This window comes from Erithacus rubecula (genome assembly GCF_903797595.1).
Source record: "Erithacus rubecula genome assembly, chromosome: 20".
In the NCBI taxonomy this organism is placed as follows: domain Eukaryota; kingdom Metazoa; phylum Chordata; class Aves; order Passeriformes; family Muscicapidae; genus Erithacus; species Erithacus rubecula.
The window spans coordinates 4,618,895-4,641,538 of record NC_136672.1 but is presented as its reverse complement, the minus strand read 5'-3'; the positions used below and the strand labels follow the sequence as shown (position 1 = coordinate 4,641,538).

Here is a 22,644-nt window from a genome sequence, read left to right as displayed (position 1 = left end):
TGGAGGGGGTTTGATCGATTTATCCACTGAAGATACAAGTTTCAGTTTAATAACACCATTTTGTCCGGTTACAAACATACTAAAAACCTACAAAAAGAAAAAACAAGTTACACCCAGAAACACGGAACGCAGGTATAAAACCAGCACGGAAGCGCCGAGGAACACGAGACATGAACAGGATCAGCAGCAGGAACAGAAAAGACACGGAGTTACAGCAGAGCCTGCACGGCTCTGGGGCACGCTGGGGCTGCTTCAGACATACTCACAATTAGACACAACTTCAGCTATGGAAAGTAATTAGTGCTGCAGCCTGGCAAAGAGGTCAGAGCCAGGCAGGTGGTTTTGTCCCTCCCTTTCCCTAAGCTGGTCCAAGCTCAGCACGTGGGTTTGTTTCCCTTTTTTCCCTCTGTCTGGCATGGATGGTGCTGCCCCCGAGCAGCCCTTGCTCCAACATCCCTGCACCAGGGCAGCAAGGGGCAGGCAAGGCTGAGTCCTGGAACCAGAGTGCAGCCAGGTGAAATCTGGTCCCCTCTGAAGTCACTGAGCATCTCCTCAGAGAGTGAGGACATCCTGGGACCTCTTTGCTGGGACAAAGTGGCAGAGATGTGAGAGGACTCCCTTGGGAGAGCTCAGTCTCGGCTGCCTTGGGGATTTGTCACCCCCCAAGAGAAGATGAGGTTGGTGGCACAAGGCTCACAAGGGGTCTGGTGGTGTTGGGGGGTTTCTCTAGCTGGGTGCCTGCAGAGCTGAACCTGCCATAGATGTTGGCCATAGGAGGGGGAGAGATGGTTGGGGTCTGTGCCCCCTCCCAGCCCAGTGCCTCCCCTTCCCTCCAGTGCTCAGCTCCCTCTGACCTTCAGGGGAGGTGACAAGGGTTTGTTGAAATGAGCAGGTGCTGCCAAAGAGCCAGGATGAGGTGCTCAAGGGGGACCCTGCCCCAGGGTCTGAATGCCCCCCTCACTCAGCATTTCTCTACCTCTGGCAGGGGACACAAAGGCTTTCCCACCTGGATCACAGCTCCAAGCCCAGCCCTGATAATAATGCCAAGGTGCTGGCTGAGCCAGGGGTTGGCTGGGCCTGGGGGCACAGGGATCCTCCACAGGGCAGGAGAGAGACTAGCCAGCCCCCAATGTGTACTGGCAATGATGCCCCAAGCCTCAGCTTCTCACCTGTGAGTTTTGGGGAAAAGACTTTGCAGGTTGGTCCTTACCTGCCACCACCAAGGAGAGTAAAGCTCAACCCAAAGTGCCCTTAGCTCAGCCTAAGTGTGCCAGGAAGTGAAAGATCAAGGCCCAGAGAGCAAGGCCTGAACAAAACAGGGATAAAGGGGCCCCCAGTGAGCTGTGGAGGGGGGAAGCAATGGGCTGGCAGTGACAGGGAATGGCTGTGCATGGCTGTGTGTGTGCAGAGCCACGCACAGAGCCAGGACATGGCCGCTCTTTCTGCTCTTCCACATGGCATTTATCAGCCCTGTCACTCTGGAATGGTACTTTTTCCTTACTGTGTTATCTTCATCTCTCCCCAGATGAGAATGTTCCTGGGCTGGAGCAGTGCCTCCCGTGCTGCAGGCACCAAAGGGGGGGCGTTCGTTTTATCTCCGTCCCCTCCCCAGCTCTGCCCCGGCCTCATGTCACTTCCTACGAAGCTGATAAAAATAAACATGTTTTTGTTTGCATCTATTGGAGTGGCCTGCAATTTGGCTGATGGGGGTGCTCCTCGAGGGACAGCAGCTGCACACATCTGGATCTGCTTTAGGAAAAAGTGCCTGGAAAAAACCCCAAGCCCGGCACACGCACACGTAGGCGCATGAGGCAGAGGTTCAGCTTTTCTAGGGATGTAAAAGAAGAAAGGAGAAACCAAAGCACTGGTTAATGAGGTGGGGGAACCTCCCTGCTGCTGCTCCCCAAAAGCCAAGGCACACGGGTAGGTTGGGTATGAACATGGAGAATTTCCAGACACTCCAAAGTGGCTTCTCTGTGGACTGGGAGCCCAGTTTTGGTTGTGGGAAGGGAGGGGAAGAGTTTGCTCTGCAAAAATAAAATTCCCACCTGGAGATTATTAACCTCAAAGGTTAATGTGCAAATTTTGTCTAAAGATGAAACATCCCTGTAGGGAAATATCCCTGGCCCAGCATCCACAGAGCACAGGGAGTACATGAACTCCCCAGAAATATGTGGTGCTGGCCTCAAGGCCCTGGCAGGAATCAGCAGAGCTGTGCTCGTGAGAGTCCCGTGATGTGCACACACACAAATATCATCTAACAGTCTTGATCCAAGAGATCCCTCTCCAGTCCTGCACTGGAGGGAAGTCAATGGCTGAACAGGTTTTACCCACCCATCCCTGCCCCAGGCAGCAGCAGCCTTTGGGAGATGCCTCCACTGACCCTTGAGGGATGAGCAGCTGCTGTGACACTCCAGACTGAGCTGGAGGGAGCAGATCCTGGCACCTTCACCAGTGCAGGCTGCTGGGCTGAGTTTTGGGGATGCTGACTCTGACAGCCCACCCCATGAGCAAAGCAGCATCATTGTCACCCTGTGCCTGTCCCTTCCTTTTACAAGCCCTGGATCCTGCACGCTGCCATGCCCAGGGCAGCTGTGCCCCAGCTGTTATTGCCACCCAGCTCTCTGTGGATGCCCAGGAGGTGCCACTGCTCCAGGCTCCACTGCTCCTCTCCATCACTGGTAATGTGGGATGTAGGAAAGGCATAACTGCAAGGCCAGAGTGGCTGTAGTGACATTAGTGGAGTCCTGGGGCTATTTTGAGACATAATAAACCTGTTCCTGGGGATGATTAAAAGCACAGGTGAGCAAAGCAGGAGTTCCTATCTATCTGTTTGCTCTGGAGGAGGGGGGCCAGCCTGGGGGAGTGACCATGTCCCCTCCAGCAGTGTCCCCACAGTGGAGGGATGTCCCCAAGGTGGCTGTAGGGATCCCAGTTGGAACTGTGGGCTTGTTGCCTGTCCAGCTGGCATCCAGGAGAGGAGCTGGTCTCTCTCAGGAAGCTGCCAGCTCTCCAGGACAGCGGTGGAGCCAGGCCAGAGGAAACCTCAGGAGGGAACCCTCCTCCCACTTCAACAGATAACATTGCCCTTAATGCTAGAGCTCTAAAAATAGCAGAGGCCTTTAGGGAAATATTGGGTGGCAAGGATTCCAAAGCTTCCCAGCACATCTGACATTTCATCCTCAATCCTTTGCCATTCAGTTCCCAGAAATCTTATAAATCCAGCCACATGTAGGCAGGAGGCAACAGGGCTGCTCCTCCTCCCTTTTTCATAACTGCAGGGGAAACTGAGGCACAAACCAGGCAGACTCACCCAGAGGTTCAGGAGGAGTTGGTGCTGGAGAGGGGATGAGTGCTCCAAGCCCTGCAGCCACGTTTTGGGGGGAGTGGGAGAAGCCTTTGTCAGGCACAGGCAGGAGCACTGCTGTCCCCAGGAGGGACACAGCTCCTGCATGGGCTGATTTCTTCCAGGCACTTTATTTGGAGGAACCCGGTTTTACCACGAGGGCAGGAATATGTTCTATACAAGGTATTTATTAATTTTAACAGAGAAGGGACCTTTCCTCACACCCAGAAATCCCTCCTGATATGTCTGTGCCATCTTTCCTCCTCCTGGCCACAGCCTGATCCCCGTTCTCATGGAGAGGGCACAGCTGGCAGATAGACCCACACACATCATGTGCCATCCAAGCCCATCCTCAGGGAGCTGAAGGGCAGTGGGTGGACTCACCAGCTCCCCACATACGGCACAGGGATCCCACCTACACACCATGCTCTGAGCCATGAGGGGAGGCAGCCCAAAGGCATCCTCCTCCTCCTCCCCACTCTGCTGTGGGAGCGCTTCTCTCCCACCCCAGGAGGGTTTGCAGCAGCCAGCCAAGGACAGGACTGTGGGTGACAGGAGAGCTGAGGGCTGCTGCCCACCTGGAGCCCAGGGTGGAGGGCACCCAGCGTGGCTCTGGCTGCCAGCCCTGCCAGGTGATATAGAAAGTGCAAAGCAAAGCATTCTTGGTGCCAGTCAGAGGCTCCACGTGTGCCCCCAAGAGCCAGGTCTACCCAGGGGCTTTGCATGGAGAATGAGGGTTGTGTTGTTCGTCAGTGAACAGGGCAGCAGCACTTGTACAAGGGACTTTGAGATGGTGCAAGTGAGGTGCAGGATTTGGGAGGTGGTGATGGACAGGCCAGGACAGGAAGATGGAACCAACAACCAAAGCTCTCCCCTCGCCCTCTGCATCCCCTTCCAGCGTCCCCTGCAACTGCTTCACCCCAACCCACCCACACCCTTCGTGCTTCTGTGATTTCTTTTGCTTATTTAGTTTGTTTTTAAACCCCATGGAGATCAAATTGTGACTTGGCAGCTGACAGAACTGGCCCTACCGGGCTCCCCAAACCTAGCAAAGATCTTGAGAAGAGACCAGAGTGAAGTCCTGGGGTGAGCGAAGCCCTCCCTGCCCCTCTGGTGGCCCCCTGGGCGCTCACAGGGTGGCAGTGGGGTACTGAGCCCAGCCCACCTCCTTGTAGGCTGCTGTCACATGGGTGTAGATGAGGGTCTTCATCTTGGTCCAGGCTCCGTGTGCCTCCGGGGTGAAGTCGTTGGGGTATTCCTCAGCAATGACCTCCAGCATGACACCAGTGAGTTTCTGAGGGGAGGCAGACAGCAAGCAAGGGGTTAATCACTCTGCAGGGAGCTGCTCACAGCAAATTCAGCTTTTCCCTACAGAAAGACTCGAATGCTGTTGCTGTCTGTAGGACACAGGTGTCCTGGAGGGAGCAGGACAGGTCTCCAGCCTGCCCAGGCAGCAGGACAGAGACCCAGGCATGAGGAGGGAGCTGCTTGCAGGCTGGAGCATCTCCCTAGTCTGGGCACCTGAAGGTATTTACAGGGTCACAGAATATTCCAAGCTGGAAGGAATCATCAAGCCCAACTCTTAAGTGAATGGCCATGTGGGGATCAAACCTGTAATTTCCAAGAGAAGGGGAACATGGGCACTGCCAGGTGGGTTTCCTGGGCAGGGGGAGGCACTGGCTGCTCTGGCACTGGCTGTGTGTGGGGATGGGGGTCTGCACAGGACAGTGCCACAGTGGGACACTGCAGCTGTGAGGGAGCAGCCCCACATCCTGCCAAGTTTCTCCAGCTGGGACAGGCAGCACCAGCTCACTACAGCTGCCTCTCCCCTGCCCTCTTCCAAAAACAGCCCACAGGTTATTTTGCTCCCATCCTTTACCTTAAAGTAGATGGGCTCCACTTTGTGCTTGAGGGCGTGGGCCTTGCCCACCAGGGCCAGGACAGAGGAGACCTTTTCAGAGTCGTTGAGGTTCTCCACCACAGTGTTGATGGCCCCCATGACCCTCCGGGCGTGCTTGCGCAGCTGCAGGCTCCTCTCCATCTCCAGAGGGTCCTCCATGTGCTTAAACTGGCTGAAGTACTGCTTGGCTGAGGGGAAGTTCACAAAAAACCTTCCAGAGAGAACAGACATGAAATGCCATCGGAGGGGGAGAGCAGGCAGAGGGGTTAAGCAAAGCACAGGGGATGGAGATGCAGGAACCCACACCCTGTGTCTCACACAGCCAGGGCTCATTTTCCTATCAAATTCTCCAGGAGCTGCAGCATTCAGCTGTCTGAAAACCAGCAGGTTGATGCCTTTTTCCCAAACCCCATCTGCTACAAGGTCATCACAGCTGGATATTAATTCTCAAAGCAGAAGCAAGACTGAGTTCTCGATGCCCAGAGATGCCACCCAGGCATGCCAGATGCTGGGTACGTGCCCACATATATCAAAACAACACATCCTGCCTCTGAGAGCTGGAGATGAGCCTGAAAACCTCTCTTTATCCCATCCAGCCTCTCCTTGCTCCTCTTCCTTGCAACCATGGGCTTTATTTCTGCAGTGCCACCCAGAATAGTCTCCCCTTCTGCAAGTTGCCCCACTTTTCATGGATCAACCCCACCAGAGTCTCCAGTGGAACCTAAAGCCTGAGCTGATGTCACTGCTCATTTGTGATATTTTCCCACCACAAGGGTATTCCAAAAACTCACCAGCCCCTCTGGAGGGGAGGCTAGGGATCCTCTTTTGTGCAGGATTAAATCAACCCCAATAAAATGCAGCTGAAAAAATGAAGTGTGGTCACAGTTTATATACTGAGCTCCCCAGGGAGGCTGAAGGCTGGAGAGGGCATGGAGTTTAAGGGCACAGGGTAACAGGGACCAGGACTGGAGCCACCAATGCCAACACCACCCATGCCAGGATTGCAGCTGGGGCTGACACTTGAGTCACATTAACCACCCCCTTCCACCTAATTTATGCAGGAGAGCACCACGCCAGTGTTTGTTCCCTGCTTTCACCCAGCTCCCTCCCTCCTCCGGGGCTCTCCCTGGCTCCTGGACTGCTGAAGGATGCTCAGGAGGTAGCAGAGTGCTCCCAGGCTGTCCCCCATGGTTCCTGGCTCCAGGCAGACTGCCTGCTCCCCTCCCTACCATGGGAACCTGAACCCATCCCACCTCTCTCTCCAACCATCACTACTCCTCTCCAGAACCAGGTGGGATCCTCTTCCCCACTCACCACTCCATGAATAATCACAATATTGAGTACCAGGCTCTTTTACCAATTTGTGATCTTCCTTTCCCCTCCCTTCCTTCCCCCTCTCCTTGGCTGGTGAGAGCTTGGGGGCATTGCCAAGGAAGCGGCGTGAAGCAGCGCCTGGAGTGCACCACCACTTCTGCTGCTTCCCCAAGGCATCTGGGATTCATCAGATAGCCCAAAATAGGGTTTGGAGGTGTGAAGAGTGTGCAGCAGGAGGGGTGGGGGAGGAGGGAAGGTGGAAGGGGGAGATAAGGTGTTGCTTTTAAAACCCAGAGGGGACCCATGACCAAACTCCTCTTGTTGTGGTGCAGCCTCCTCCCCCCAGCACAGCTCCTCCTGGCACATCTGGTCCCTGTCGGGAGAAATCTCTCCCAGGCCTGGCTGTCTCCAGCTCCTGCTGCCTCAGTCCTTCAGCCCAGAGCTGTCAGAGAGGTGCTGGGGTATGGAGCTGGGCTATATGGATAACATCACTCCCAGGGTTTAAGGCTTCTGCCCCGAGCATTTCCCCACAGAAGGGCAAATATTCCACTCTGGCTTAATGAAACCATTTTTTCCAGCTGGACTCAGCATCCCTCTGCCCCCATCCCATTTGTCCCCATCCCTGTATTCAAGCTGTTGCAGCTCCAGTCGCCCAGCAAATCCCTCCAGCTCCAACAAGGATCACCCTGCTGGGGTCAGAGTAAGGTTTTACCATTACTGCCAGTGGATTTTTCTCTTTTACAGGCTCCCCCCAGGCACTAGGAGCAGGGGATGTCACTGGGAGTGGGACCTGCTGCCCCAGCCAGGGGATGGCAGCTGCCAGCTGGTCCCTGCAAGCCTCAGCTTCTGAACCCCAAACCATGGGAAGCTCCCTGAAAAGCTGTATTTTATCTCAGCTGAAGGGCAGGATATTCTGAAGGCATAGGAAATGAGTTGAGAAAAATTCCTGGTCTGCACCAGGAAGGGAATAGCAAGGGGGGACTGACCTTTGCATCATGAGGATTTACAGAGTGTCCCCAACAAGAGAAGGGCCAAAAGGAGACCCTGGGACCATCACCTCCACCTCTCCCCACTTTTGGCCAGATATACCAGGAGCAAAGACTGGTTAAACCCTCAAAATACCCAACCTGTGTGAGCCCAGACCAATGAAGGATCCAAGTCCTCGATTTCCAGCCTTTCCCTGCTTTGCAGCCCCTCAGGCTGTTGCCCCCATGGGAGCTGAGCCCAGCAGCTTTCCCAGGGTTCTGCCATCAGGACAGCAGCAGTGCTGGGGCTGGAAAACCAGCAAACCCTCAGCTCATGTGCTCAATCCTGTGTCTGCTGGATTTCCTTAGTGGAGAACTGAGAGGAGCCCTAAAACATCTCCCCTTCAAGCAAAGCCATGGATGGCCAGAGACCTGCAGCCACCTCTCCTCAGAGAGCAGCAAGAGCTCCTGCCTGGGGCAAATATTTGAGCTGTCAAACCACAAAGAAGGGGGAAGGAGGTTCACTCAGTGCTAGTTGTTAATAAACAGAGAAGATTAATTTAACACAAAGGTTAAATATAACCAGAGGAAAGGAGGAAAAAAAAAAAAGAAATTAAATAACTCCAACAATAGTGAGTTAGAAGAGGTGTCAGTTGGGGTTTTTCCATCTACAGGAAATTTTGAGAGCTCAAACCTCTTGGGCTGTGGAAGTTTTTTGGATCATTATGCATGTGCATGTGTGGTTTGGGCTTTTTTTCTCCATCAGAGTCATTAAAAGATGATATTTACCATTGCATATCACACAAAATGATGATTGATAGGAACCAGATGCCTGCATACGATCTCATTAAATTTCTTTTTAAGCGATTCCATTCTCCACCCGCTAATTTGTACTCTGCCAGCTACATCTGGACCCAGTGGACAGGATGTCAGGATTGCTTTTCCTCTCTCTTTTGCCCTTATAACAACTTTAAGGACACAACCATTCCCAGTAGCAGAGCCAAAGGAAATAATTAAGGTGCAAACCCACTGCAGTGACTGGAAACCTGTTTTCTGTTAGGGAGGAGCAGCATCTCCTCCATCTCCCCACCTTCCTCCCTCTCCCCAGAGTATGCAGAACAAATCCTGCAAGGAGGAAGCCATGCCCAGCCACTCCTTGTCTCTCCAGCTGGAAAGAGGACACCTGGATGCTCTCTGGTCCCCCTAAGCACCTAAACTCTTGATACTTCACCTACAAACTGTGGAGTGAAAATGCTCATGAGCGCTCAGATCTGCTGGGAGGCTTCAGCTGAACCCCCAGCCCAACTTGGACACTGCTTTTTTTTAGATTTCCAAAGAATCATTTAGGTTGGAAGACACCTTTAAGATCACCAAGTCCAACTCTTAACCCAGCAGTGCCAAGCCCACCACTAAAACATGTCCCCAAGTGCCACATCGACACATCTCTTCAATCCCTCCAGGGTTGGTGACTCAACCTACCAATGCTTTCATGTTTTCTCTCGCCTCGTCCCTCTACGTGGGAGAAACTCTAAGGCAGCCTGGAGCCTCTCATGTCCCTTTTCCTCTCCTTCCAGCTCCTCTCTGGGGTGCCTACAAAGCAGCTGATAATGGGTAGGCAGGTGGTGTGTGATGCTGCTATTTATTATATCAAGGGCTGTCTCACTGCTTCCCCTGCACATTCCCCCTGCTCCTCCCTAACACCTGTAGCCCACCATCCCCTTTCCAGCCTGGGGAAAGGCTGCTGGTGCTGCCTGGGTGTTTACCCAGCCCAGAGTGAAAAAGGTCTCAGCTGTGTCAATGCCAGAGCTCAGCAAGACACAAAAAGGCAAATCTAATCACTGAGGAGAGGATGGTGCTCACCTGCGCCTGTGTGCTCTCCCTGAGAGCTGCTGGACAGGTGGAGGTCGTAGTGGGCAACATCTCCAGCTCTGTCATGGGAGTGCTGGAGGAAAAGCCCCCCATCCACACACTAATGCTAAATTCAGCTTCTACAGCTGAGAGGAATGTGTAGCTGGCCTTCCTCCAGGTGAAGCCCACATCCAGCTGCAAAGCCTTGGGAGCAGAATCCAGCACAGCACTGTACTGTGCTCGAGGCTGTGATACCCCAATGCCCAAGGCAGAGGAACCAGGACACCCCAGTGAGGCTGGGAGTGGGCTCAGCAGAAAAGATTCCTCCAAATACATTTGGACACGAGCTAGAAACGCCCAGGAGCAGTGCTGTGTGCACAACTCACACCTCCAAGTCCTCATTGCAGCTGTTTTCCTCTACCACATATGTGGATTCAGCCCAAAGCCTCTTGGCTGCACGGATGAGCCTTTAGGGTAGGAGTAAGGACAGCTTTCATGACAAAAGTGAATTAACATCACCAAAGTGGCTTTTCCATGTGTGTGGAGATCTACCTCCCCTGGAGACGGAAGAAGATCCCACATCCACAAGGACACAGCCCGTGTTGTGCTAACCCTGAACCTGCGTGCTGCTGGTGCCCACCACCCTCTCTCCCCCACTACGTTCCCGTGGCGATTTCCAGCAGCCCCGGCTCAGCCTTGCCCGTGCTCGGGCAGGATTGCCAGCCTTCCCCAGGCACCCTCAGCGCTGCCAGCCTGGCCAGGGCTGTCCTGACATTTCCGTGCCGCTAATGAGCCCTGAAGCTGCGCAGGCGAGCGCTCGCCCAGCCGCGCCCGGGCGCGCCCGCTCCGCAGAGCAGCAGCATCAACGGGGCCGGTGGCACAGCCGAGCCCTGGCCCTGCCTCTGCAGGAGGGATTGCCACGGCTGCTCCCCAGCCATCCTCAGCCACAGCCAGGGAAACTGTCCGGGCAAGCTGCTCGCCCTCTGTGCCTTTGCTTGCCTTGGTCACGGATATTCTGGCAGCTCTCGGGGTGTTGAGTGGGGCTTTTGTACCCCCACGTGGCTTGCAAGTGATGCAAGGGCAGCACAGGGACGGGGACAAGGGACAGGCTCTTCTCTGGACATCCCAAGAGCTGCTGGCAGCCCTGAGGTCGTGGCTGGGATGTGCCACGGGCATCCCCACACAGCTGCCTTGGCCATGGAGAAGCCAAGGGCTGGTCCCAGGAGCTGTGATTCAGAGACAGCACAGTGTAGGAGAAGGGGCTGTTTTGAGACTGAGCTTATTAAACCCTCACTCGCCCCCTCACTGCTCATGGAATGATTGTTAGGTTGGGAAATGTCCCTTGTGTGTGCCTGTGACAGCAAAGCAGAGCCCTGCTGCTCCCTGGCTCTCCTTGTCCCCACAAAAACATCTCCCCAGCTTGACCACAACCATTTGTGAGCATGGGACAGGGACACTGCTGCTGGTCTTTTCACTGAGCCCTTATCAAAGAGAGATATTGCATCTCTCTGAGCAACTTTGCCCTGAATCGTGTCCTTCATCAGCTGGAAACAGAGCCCTTCCCTATGGATGCCTCTGCAAAACATGTTGGCAGCTGCAAAATCACTTCTTTAAATGCCATTTTTGGGTAGATTCAACCCATACCTTTTTGATTCAGCTGGGGGAAAAAAAGTAGGTTTATTGCATTGCCAGACTCATTACTCAGATTTTTTGCTATTTTAACCGTGAACTCACAATAAAGTCTGGCATCCAAGGAGTGCTTTCATATTTTAAAGCTCTTTGCAAACTTCTTTGAATCCAGGTGTGTTTGCTCAGACTAAGCAGCCATCAAAATCCAGGGGACTGATCCTGCCTTGGCAAAGCTTTTGCTTCCCCATCTACACCTCCTGAGAGGGAAAGTGCACATCAGGAGTGATGGAGAAATTGGAAATTTGGAAAGCTGATGGCTGTGAAGTGCAGACAGGGAACAGTGAAGGAGAAGCCCTGCAGAGGAGGCACAGCCAGTGGTGGCTGAGCCAGGTTGCATTGCCTGCCCTTGGCATGGCATGAACATTTAGTCCAGATTCTCCTGGGATCTAACAGAAACCGTCCCTGGGTTTTATCCCCTGATGGAATCCATAAAGTTTTGTGGTCTCAGATCTGTGACCATGGTACGTGTGTGTGGGTGTGGGAGCGAGTGCATGTGCTGGCCAGGACAGGCTGTGGTTTTAGCCCTGGGGTGCTGGGCTTAGTTGGAGTCTGCAAAGGACAGAGGGTCCCAAACCCCCTCTGGTGTTCACCTCTGGGTGCTCTCAGACCCCGTGTGCTGTGGCTGAGCTACCCCTGGGTGTTTGCATCCCCCCAGCTCTGTCTCATAGTATGGCAATAAACTATTGGAAAGAAAAAAGGGGGGGCCTGGGGAGGGACAGGACATGCTAGAGGGCTCCTGCACTGCACAACGAGAGCTGATGCAGGTTCTGAAAGCTGCCCTGCTCTCCTGTAAGCTCTGTGGTGAGGGAGGGCTCAGAAAGGACTATTTCTTAAACAACAAATGGGAAACTGAGGCACAGCAATGAGCCTGGGGAATGGGGAGGGTATGGAAGAGCTTCAACCCAGGACTCCCAGATGAACCACCTGGGAACCACCCAGCCAGGAGGCACAAACCCAGATGAGCAGCTCCAGGCTCCAGCTCCAGGCTCCAGCTCCAGCCCCAACTCCTGCTCCAGCAAGGGTTAAAGCAGCTGTGAGATGGAGCCTGCAGAGGCCCCTGAGCTCCCGAGGAGGAAGATGAGCGTGGTGAGGAGATCTGCTTCCTCCAGGGCGAGGCTCCCCACCGAGGAAACTGTCAATTAGCGACATAGTTTTAACCACAGAGCGCAGATTCCCAGGATCCGGTGGCTGCTCAGCCGTAGTCCCCATTATTCTTGTTTGTGTCCCCTGGGGTGCCAGAACTCTGTGAGATCAGGGACCCATCATGCTAGGGCAGGACCCTGGGGGCTTGTTGTGGGTTCAAGCACCAGCAGCAGCCACGAGGGATGGGAACATGATGCCCAGCTCTGTGCCTCAATTTCCCCATCTGTAAAGCATGGAAAGGCTGGGGAGGAGGGGTGGGGTGCTGGTTAGAGACAGAGGGAGCTGTGCTGGGTTCCTGCAGGATGGCAGCACTGCAGATCACCACAATCACTGCCTTTTGGTGGGCATTGCTGCCCCCCTGCCTCCACCCGTGGGGCACAGGATCAGGCCCCACATTAATTTCAGTGATGCTACAACCCCCTAGCCCTTCCCACATGGAAAATGCAATTCCCTGCCCTCAGCAGCTCTGAGGAGATGGAGAGAGGATGGAGCAGGTGAGCAGGACCCTGTGCCACCAGACACCGCCAAGTCCCTGGTCACAGAAGTGCTGACAGATTTACCTGCTCTCACTACTCTGCCCATGGGGGTTGCACCAGAGGGGGGATCCACAGCCACACGTCCCCCTTCCTTCTCCCTGGCCAGACCTCTGCAAACCCCTTTCTGCCTCAGTTTCCCTGGCAAGGAGAGCAGGAACTCCAGGCTGGCACTGACCGGGGCAGCTCCCAGCCCCGGCACTCTGTGTGTGTGCCCACTCAAAATGTGCTGGGCGGGTCACCCCGCACCGACCCCCCGCAGCACCCAGTGCCCCCCGCCCAGCCCCACCTCTGGAGCTGCTGAATCATGTCTTGGGCAGAGGCTGCGGCCGGCCCGCGCTGCCGGCGGCTCCAGGCGTGACCCACTTCTGGCGGTCGCTGCCAGCTGTGAGCACAGCTGGAGCAGCGGCAGCGCCCGCGCTCCCGGCCCGGCCGGGGCTGCCCCGCTTATCCCGGCACGTGCTTCCCCCGGGAGCTCGGGTGCAGCTCCGAGCAGCAGCAGCACAAAGACATCTCTGGGGACAGCTTTGTGACCAGGCTGTGCAGGTGCAGGTGGCTGTGCTGGAGGCGATGGTGCCTCTCCCACATTGCATCGCTGTCCCCAGGGCCGTGCACAAGGCCAGACCTCACTTGAAAGGTCCCAGGGAAGCTCTGGCTGAGTGAGCAGGTGGTGGGTTTGGTTGGGATGTGCCAGGGCACGTGCCATGACTAAGGATGTAAAAGCTCCTGAAGAGTCAGAGTTCACCCTAAAAGGCAATTCTGTCCTGCCCTGTTGTCACAGCAGGAGAAAACCTTCATCACAGTGCACAACTCTTCCTGGATTAAAAAAAGAACCAAACTGGACCAAAAACTTCAGCTGGGAAAGTCTGAGCTTAGACCAGAGCTCGGCCACCCCATCCCCACTGCCACACCTTGATTCCCCTCAAACCCAGCCCTGCTCCAAGCACCATGGGGACTCCAAAAGCAACGAATTGTCCTGGCTGAATCCCCCATGGCATTGCCATGAGTCCCTTGGTGCCAGCTGTGGGCACACAGCCACCCTCCCTGTGTCTGTGGGCAGTGGGCACCTGGAAGTGCTGGCAGATGGGGCCATGGCATGACCCAGATGCTGGGCAAGGGGCTGGCCATGCCTAGCTGGTGGCCAAATCCCGAGCTGAACCTCATGGGATGAGGCTGAGGAGAATCTTGTAACCCCCAGATTTCTGCCATTTCTGCTTCAAACCCAGCCTAGGTAGGTTTGGTGTCCCCAGCCACGGAGCTGTCACACCTCCTGACTGCCCTGACTGCCTACATAGAGTGGGGGCCATGGGGGAATGGGCTCAATTATCATCAGGCTCTGAGAGAAGGAAATGTTAGTGAAGGAGGCAGAGAGGGGGCTCCAATGTAATTTTGGAATCTGCAGAGGGGTCTTGGTCAGAAAATCCCATTGCAGTGCTGGCAGCGAGCCTGGAGGGGAGCTGGCTCTGCTCATTGTGATGTCCAGGGAGGCTCTGCTCCCTGCAGAACCCGTGGGCTCAGGGCTTTAGCTCAGTCAACTGGAAAACTTTCAGATGCTTATTAGTAAACAGCACATCCATCCAAGGAGTTCCCTGCACACCCACACTCCCCTGCTGCAGGAGAAAACAGGAAGGACAACTCAGTCTCAGGTCTCATACCTGGGGTGCCTGGTGTTTTGTCCAGCTGGGAGTCTGACAGGGCCATCCCAGCATTCCTGACCCCAGGGGTGAGCACTGTGGCTCTCTGGACAGGATCTTTGTTGTTTGCCAAAAGGTCATTGCAGGCATCTCGCCTGCCCCTCTCCTTGCCCTGCCCGTCCTCCCATCCCTTCTCAAATAAGGGAAAGGGCCTGTGGGTGCCATACCCCACTGCTATCCCAAACTCCCAGTGCCAGTGGGACCCTGTGGGATTTCCACTCGGCTCTTTCCTGGTGTACCTAGATACAGGTTTTCTCCCAGAGAACACAAGAACCCCTCCTGCCTCTGTCGCCCACCTCCAGAGCATCTCCCCTGCTCTGGCTGCAGGTGCAGAGCTTTGAGCTGCTCTCTGTGCCCCACTGCCATCGGGAGATGCTCTGCGCCCCCTCCCAGCCCTGCTGTCCCCCCCTGCCCTCCTGTCCCTCCTGTGCCCCCCACAGCCCCCTTCCACCGCCAACTTCAGCGCTCTCCTTCCCGCCGACGCTGCCGCCGGAGGGACAGATGGTGCCCTCGGAGACACACCTGCTTGGGTTTTATCTTGGCTCCCAACTTGCATTATTTCACCCGCCAGCCTGCTCCGGGCCCGTGCCATCCGCACGCTGTTCCCTGGGGGGGCCAAAAACCCCAGAGCCCCAAGGCACCCGAGCGGGGCTGAGCTGCCCCGCTCCGCCGCCCCCAGCCCCCGGCAGGTTAAGGTGACCTTTGCACGGCAGCAGCTCCCCCCGAAGTCCCCGGGGAGGCTCCCCCGCTCCCCGCGCCGCTGCCACCCGGCTCAAAGGTGTGGGAATCCGAGGAGCGCTGCGAATCCCTCCCTGCTCCCAAGGCAGCAAATACACCCAGCCAGCTCCCCACTCGCTGTCATTCATCTCCACTCAGTTCTATATATTGTTCTGCCTCTTCCTCAGCTATATAGAGATTCACTTGGTTTTGCTGCTTCCTTTTTTTTTTTTGGTTTGTTTTTTAAATACCTGATGAGTATGGAGACCCCAACGTCCTCGCAGTTTGCATATACTCTGCTCCATATCTCTTGAATAACCTTTTTTTCTGCGTCTGAAATCTCTTCACTTCTTTCCCATCTCTCAATCTCCATTTCTCCCTGGACTTTCTCCATGAAAAACAGCCGGCAGGATCCTCCGGGAAGCCAGGAGGAGATAAAGAGAGATGTGTGTGAGCGGGTATATCCTGCGAGAGGAGACAAGGTGTTTGCTCGGCGACTCTGCGACGTGTGGATGTGTGTGTGTGTGTGTGCGAGTGAGTGTGAGTGCAGCTGCCTGTCAGCGTGTTTAGATATGGAATTTAAAAAATATCCCGGAGGAATGATGCATGCGATTAGATGTGAGATCTCCTAGTGCTGTCCATGGCTGTAGTTAGCTTCAGCTCGCCTCGGATGTGTGTGGCTGACTGATGAGGAGCTGCCTAAAAGTAAAATATTCAAAGGCATTGCAAGACCAGCCTCTTCACCAATGTGTGAACGTGAGCTCACTTTCTCCCTCTCTCCTCCTCTCTCCCACTCCTCCCTCCTTTCCTTTTTTTTTTTTTTTTCTTTTTTTTTTTTCCTCTCCCTGCAAGGGAGGGATGAGAGAGATGTTCTGGGCAACATCAGGACGGGCTAGAGGGGGGAGGTAGTGCTGGAAGTTTTTTCTCCAGCCCTTTGTAAACAGCTCAGAGGAAATTCAGAATCCAGAGTGATGAGTTAAAGTTAGCCCAGCCGCCGAGTTCTGCCCCGGCTTTGCTCTTTGCACTCCCTGATTTTGCAGGAGCTGCTGTTTGGAAGCACAGACCCCTCACCTCCAATTCTTGGGCTGAGAGAGAGTCGGGTCGAGAGGGGAACACGAGGCTTCCCCACTGCGAGAATCTCTCTGCCCCCCAAAAGACATCACGGTCTGTCCCATAGGGACTTTATAAATGTTGAGAATTTTATCTCTTCTTGTGGCAGGACCCAGCCGAAAGGGATCCAGAGTTAAGGCACTCGTGAGATGAAGGTATTGTTGACAATTGCAGGGCTCCTGGCAGCGCCTTGGCAGGAACACCTCCACTCCCGGCTCCCCGCCGCCTCCGTGGGTGTGTGTGCTTTTGGGGCTGCTTTCACCCAAATGCCGTTCCCGGCTCCCTGACAATCCGGCACGTCTAACCCGCAGCACGGAGAGCAGGAAAATCCTACGGAGACTTGTAATAACCTCGAGTTCCCCGGGGGGGATCAGAAACCAGAGAGCAGCGGCTGTGCCCTCCCGCCGCCTCCCGCACCCCTGTGCACCCTGACGGACACACGGACAGACAGACAGACGGGCTGCGAGTGCCCCTCTGACATGCTATGGGGTGGCTGAGCCCCTTGAGGGGCTGGAGCTTTGTCATTGCAGAGCTGTCGAGGCTTTTTGCTGTATTTCTCCTCCAATCCAGCCTTGGCCACCTCCCCATTAGCAGCCGCCAGACTGGTGGTGTCAGCAGATTTGCTCTTGCAGAGCTAATGAGAGCTGGTGGGGAACATGCTGCCCACAGATCCCCCACTGTGGGGCCCCCAGGGAACATGTGCTGGGACAGACTAGGAGCCTCATGCATCTGTGAACCCCTTGGCTCGAGAGCAAAGCTCAGCTCGAGCTGCTGAACCCACCAGGGTGACCACAGAGCAGTGTGGCCAGCCTGACCCGGCTGGAGGTCAGGAATCGATCAATAACACCAGCAGCAGCTGCTGAATCATCAGATTTTCACCAAGTTTGGATTTGCATTATGCCCATTAGACACTGGGATGAGCAGCCATGAGCCCCAGTTCAAACATTAACTACAGTGGTGGTCATCAGGCAGCAGAGAAACCCCTCTGGACCTGGTTTGGCACAGCCAAGCTTATCACCCTCCCTTGAGGTGCAGGGGAAGAGGTGCTTTAGGCTTAGCTTAAACCCAGAGAGACCCAGCTTAAACTCAGAGCAAAATTGCAATGCAGTGCAAGTGCTTTTGAAAAGGGGAAAAATCAAATACTGCCCAATGTGAGCACTGGGGGGATAATCTGGGTCAAGCATGGGTTATCACTTACTGTGAGTTTATAGGTATCTTCAAGTTTTTGTTCCTGGTGTTTTAGTCCACTCTGGCTCACAGCCTGGCACATGGCTCCTGGGTGCAGCAGGTGCTTTTCCTCACTCCCTGGCACCTGGAGTCAAAATGTCTGGGCTCAAAAGTCTCCATTTAGAAATATTAAAATATTAGAAAACATTAGAAAAGTAAGTGAAAAATCCCCCAGCCTTTTCCAGTTTTCTGCCTCCCTCTCTGAGCTCATCACGTCTGGCCCTGGCTGGAGCCCAGCCCTGTTCCCTTGTGCCATCCTGCTCCTCAAAAGGAGATGGGGAGTGAAGCAGTGGTGATTGTCTGCTGCCTCGAAATCCCAAATGATCCCACCAGCCCTGCCTTTGTGGGACATAAATCAAGGGCAGGAGAGCAGGCACACGCTGTCACGTGCTGCCACTCGTTTCCATGGTTTCCCATGACTGTTGCTCTCAAGGGCTTGGGGTTAGGAGGCGACTTGTTCCAGGAGGAGGAAGATGCTGTGGTGACACCATTGCTGCCTGCTGGCCCAGGGGGGAGCTCAGCACGGTGCCTGCTGCTCAGTCCAGGACTCTGGGGCTCAGGGAGGGCACAGAGAACTTGGTCCCCATGGCCAGTGCAGAGACTGGGATGGGGTCAGCCTGCATAATCTGTACTGAAGAAATCAATCCATGTCTCTCAGATCTTGATTCAACACCCTGATCCCTCCTCCCTCACCAGCTGATCATCACAGCCCTCCTGCTTTCCATCTTCTCCCTGTGGACCAGCCCTCATGATGAGGTGACACCATGGTGCCCTGTCCCAGCTGAGCCTGAGCCTGCTTTTTCCAGAGCTTCTGCACAGCAGGAAGAGATCAAGTGCTTGTTCAATCCATCCTTCATCCCAGCTGCAGAGGGTGAGGATGGGTTTCCAGGCCCTCCAAGCCTCTGCTTGTGGGATGCCATGTTCCTGAGGGGTCTGCACCCACCTGCCCATCGCTTCTCCCACTCCTCCCGTCCCCTCCCACATTGCTTCTCCTCCTCCCATGTGCTGGGTGCAATGAGAAATGTACTTGGCTCCTAATCCTTGAGTGGGAGGTGAAGGCAAAAAAACCCAAGACTTCAGTTCCACAGCGTGTGGGATGTGGATGATGGCAGATCCCCACCTTTGACTTCTCCACTGTCTCTGGGGTGAAGGCAGACACCCCAAATCCAGACCTTAGGGTCTGAGTCCCCCCTTCCTGGTGCATGGGGACAGCCTTGTTATTGGATTCCTGGAGAATAACAGGTCACTTGTGTCCCTTCCAATGTCAGCTCCCTGGGACCTTCTGACAGACACCATTCCTTGGGGTGGTCCCAGGAGGATCATGAGATCCATCAGGGAGTGCTTTGGGAAGGAGCTGCAGGAGCTGCCCCACGGCCTTGGTGCTGGTGGGATTCCAGGGGTGCAGTGAGGATCCCTTCTCCAGACCCTCAAGACACCAACCTGGCCAGAACAGGAGCAGTCCTGAGATTCTGAGTGGAATGGGGCTGAAGGCACAGTCTGGTGCATGCCAGGCTGGGTGTTCCTCCTTCATTCTCCTCCCAGAGCCATTCCAGTCTGCTGCAGTATCTGACCTGGAGATATTGGATTGTCACCCTGACCTTTGCTGAAGCAAAGCCTCTGGTTGCCAGCCCAGCTCACCCAGCAATGCCCTCAGCAGGCCAGACCTCCCTCTCCCTTTTCCTAATCCAGCCCTGCTGCCAACTGCAAAGCCTCAGCCTGAAAAGGAATAACAAGACTTTAGGAAATGGCTTTGCAGTGCTGCTACCCAGAGAGGGAAGGATTTAGCCTAAAGCCTGTACAAATGCTCTGTGCTTATTGCAGGTTTCCTTCCCCCAGCTTCTCTGATCCCAGGAGATCTGTGTGCAATCCTGATGCTCTGTGCTGGCAGTACCTGTGGCCTGAGCCATCTCTGCAGGATCAGACTGGAGAGCAAAAGGGGCTGCAGGCAGCAGGACTCCCTAGATCCAGCTGGGGTTGAGTTGCTGCCTGAATCTCCATCCCCAGGTAGAGTGATCCCAGTTTAATCACACAGTCATTGTCCACACTGCTGGAAGGCTTGGTCACCAATTTACTGGGAAAGACCTGAAGTACCAAGAAACTGGGATTTCCTCAAGTACATATCTTCAGCTTGACTGGGAAGAAATGTGCCAGGGAAGTGACAATGAGGGGAGCTGCTGTCCCCTCCCAACCCTGGGCAGCTCTGTGATACCTGAGCTGTGGTGAGAGGCAAAGCTGGGAGCAAACATTCCTCTGCTGATGGAATCCAGACTGCAAGCAGTGCTGCTGGAGCTGTGGGGAATGTGCTTAAAGAACCAGCCCCTTCTAACACAGGACCAGGGCTCCTCTGCTCTGGGCTCCAAATCCAGCAAACGTGGCTTTATGCAGATTGAGGTGCCACCAGAGCAAACCTGCCCCAAGCCCCCAGCTCCCAGAGGGGACCACAGACCCTGCAGGCACTCCAGTCTCAGCTCAGCACCCCCATGTGTGGGAGCAGGGAGGTGTGGGGTGCTGGGGACTGGGACAGCAGCAGCACTGAGGGGATGCCTGGGAAGGGAATATGGGATGAAGACCCTTGGCAGCAGCAGGCAGGGTGGAGGCACTGGGTGGGATGGGAAAAGCACAACCTCCTCATGACCTTAAACCTTATGATAGTTTTTCTGGTTTCCTCCCCTAAAAATCCCTACCAACCCACACAATCTAAAAACCCCCAAGGATTAGGAAATCCAGGGGAATAGGAAGAAAGGAGCCCTGGAAGAGGAGCTGGTGCTGGCCTGGGCTCTCTGTCAGGACAGGGCAGGGCAGGGCAGAGCAGGGCAGGGCAGGGTGAGACACTGCTAAGATAGCCCTGGAGAATACTTCCAACCCAGACCAACCTGTTCCTGGACTGAGAATGTTGCAAAGACTCCCAGTTCCACACTGAGATTTGAAGAAACTGAAATGTTGTGATGCAACTGGGAGAGATGGAGCAAGAGATTCTCAGGAAGCAGATCCAGCACCACAGAGCTCCATGAACAAGGCATTAGTCAGCTGGTAAACTCCCCCAGATCCTGACCAGCCTCTGATGTCACCACCTCCTTCACCCGCAATGTCCAGCTTGTCCCCCCCAGACCCTTCAGTGGCAAGCAAGAATGACAGAGTTATTGGGAAACAAGTCAACACTTCCAAACTGATTCTCTTTGCTGCTCTTGTCCTTCCTAAGCTGGTCTGAGCATGGGGTTGCTCAGGAAAGCCAGTAAGCTAATATATTCATATCATCTCACATTTGGTGCCAGGACATGAAGTAAACACCGTCAGGGACTTTGCTCTGGTTCAAAGACAAGCCCTGATTCTTATTCTGATCACATTATCCGTGCTCCTTGTACAGCTTCATTGATTCATATCTCAAAAAGAAAAGCCTTCAAAACCCATTGTCTGCCCTGTCATTCCAGCCCTGCTCCCAAGGGCCAGGGCAAGAAGCATTAACTAATCTGCTCACATTACCTTGCCTTTGAGCCAAGCACCTCTCAGCATCACTCAAGAGGGTTTGGAGGTGATACGCTCCCGCATACGGGGCGAGTTTTGGCTGCCAAGGTCACCCAATGACCTCAGTGCCAAAGTCAATCAATTCCAGAAGATGTGTTTTGCATTACAGAGGTCATCCAAGTGAGTGCAGAGGCCAGCACTCATTCAGGTGCTGACTGATGCTCAGGCATTGCTCCTTACACCAGCCTGCCCTTCACACTCAGAGGTCACCCAGGGCTCACAGGTGAATGTTTGATGGTGTTCTGTTTGGTTAGAGAGAGCTGTGTGGTTATAAACAAGTAGAAGGAAAAAACTCAGGGCCTCAGGCAGCATCTGGGGTGCAAGAATGGGGACTTTGGTGGTGTCAGCCTGGCTGGGTCTTGGCGAGGGGAGGTTGCAAGCAGCAATGTCCTCCCCGGGATTACGAAAGCCAGGCTGCTGATTGCCAGGGAAAAGAAGGTCCTTCAGCCTCCTGGGCTTCAGCTCAGCCAGAAGCCGCAGTTTGTTTGGCTCCAGTGACTTCCCAGCATACCGGCCCGTGCTCCTGGGGGCTCAGCCTGCTCCAGGGCTGCTGGCTGGGACAGGGGCTTGGCCACCCCAGTGCTCCCCAGTGCCTTGCATAAGGCAGCTCCGCACCCTCCGTCCCGCCTGACTTATGCTCAGGAAGGAATTATTCACTCTTGTCTCCATCTGGCCGCAGAACACACTTGGGATGTTTCTTCCACCACTCTCACAAAGGTTTCCCATCCTGCTGGTGCCAGTAACGAGGCCAGGTCCGTCCCCTTTGCTCCCAGCTGACCCCCAAGTTCAGCGGTGGGGACTGTTTACTGGACAGCCTTAGAGGAATTTGGTTTTACTGACGTTTCAAGTGCTGCTTGAGACTTGTTTTCAGGGCTTGGAGTACTTTGGGAGGACATGTCCACCAGGAGATAATTAATCACAGCTGCTCCAGGCCCTGCCATGGCTGGACTTAGGGGACATCTCTGGTCCTGGTTGGATGGAGATGGAAAGCCAGGCTTCCCGGAAAGCTCAGTTTTGCTTTCTTTCAGACCCAACCACTGAATGAACCCAGACCCATCTAGGTTGTTTGGATTCAGTTCTGGTTTCAAAACCCTTTTGCAGGAGGAAGCTGTTTCCTGTCTGAGTCACGGGAATGCTCAGATTGGGGGCTTTTCTCAGCTGCCCTGCTGAGGCCAATGTCCATCCCATGTCAGCCCCTTTCTCATGTCCAGGGGTCAAAATGGAGCTGGGCATGGGGAGAACCCTCAGGGCTGTGTAAACAGCTCCAAAGGGAGACACATCCCAACTTTGATGAGCACCAGTGTTAGACTCCATGGATCAGAGTCCACTGCCACGGTGTCCATGTGGGACAAGCAGTGCTGGGGGTGGGGGAAGAGTGCATTCACTGGAGGAGCCTCATTGCAAAAACATGGGAGCAAAACCCCACAGCTACTGTCTGCAGCTCCCTGCCTGCTCCAGAGCTCTTCTCCAGGTCAGCACCATCACCACCATCAAGTCCATCCACAGATCTGCATGGCACACAGAGCTGTCTTCCCCCTGTCCCTGCTGCAGAGGTGCTTCCCAACTGTTCTCTTTAATCTAAACCCACAAAGTCACTACAGAACATGTTCTGCTTGGTAAAGGGCTGAGCTGAGAC

General features: G+C 54.7%; 1 protein-coding gene across 1 annotated transcript; it reads right to left on the bottom strand.

The window, feature by feature from the left end:
- CYGB (cytoglobin) lies at positions 1–15,929 on the bottom strand. Its single transcript, XM_079323358.1, has 3 exons — positions 15,401–15,929; positions 5,226–5,457; positions 1–4,640 (listed from the first exon to the last, which is right to left on the bottom strand). Exons 1-3 carry the CDS (start codon positions 15,541–15,543, stop codon positions 4,476–4,478), a joined length of 540 nt encoding a protein of 179 aa, XP_079179484.1. The 5' UTR covers positions 15,544–15,929; the 3' UTR covers positions 1–4,475.
- Positions 15,930–22,644: the final 6,715 nt, after the last annotated feature.

Coding starts and splice junctions, on each gene's coding strand:
- CYGB (XM_079323358.1), bottom strand. CDS start 15,543: ATGGAGAAAGTCCAGGGAGAAATGGAGATTGAGAGATGGGAAAGAAGT. Junction 5,458..15,400: donor GGGGTCTCCATACTCATCAG/GTATTTAAAAAA, acceptor TCTCTCTGGAAG/GTTTTTTGTGAACTTCCCCT. Junction 4,641..5,225: donor TGGAGCCCATCTACTTTAAG/GTAAAGGATGGG, acceptor GCCTCCCCTCAG/AAACTCACTGGTGTCATGCT.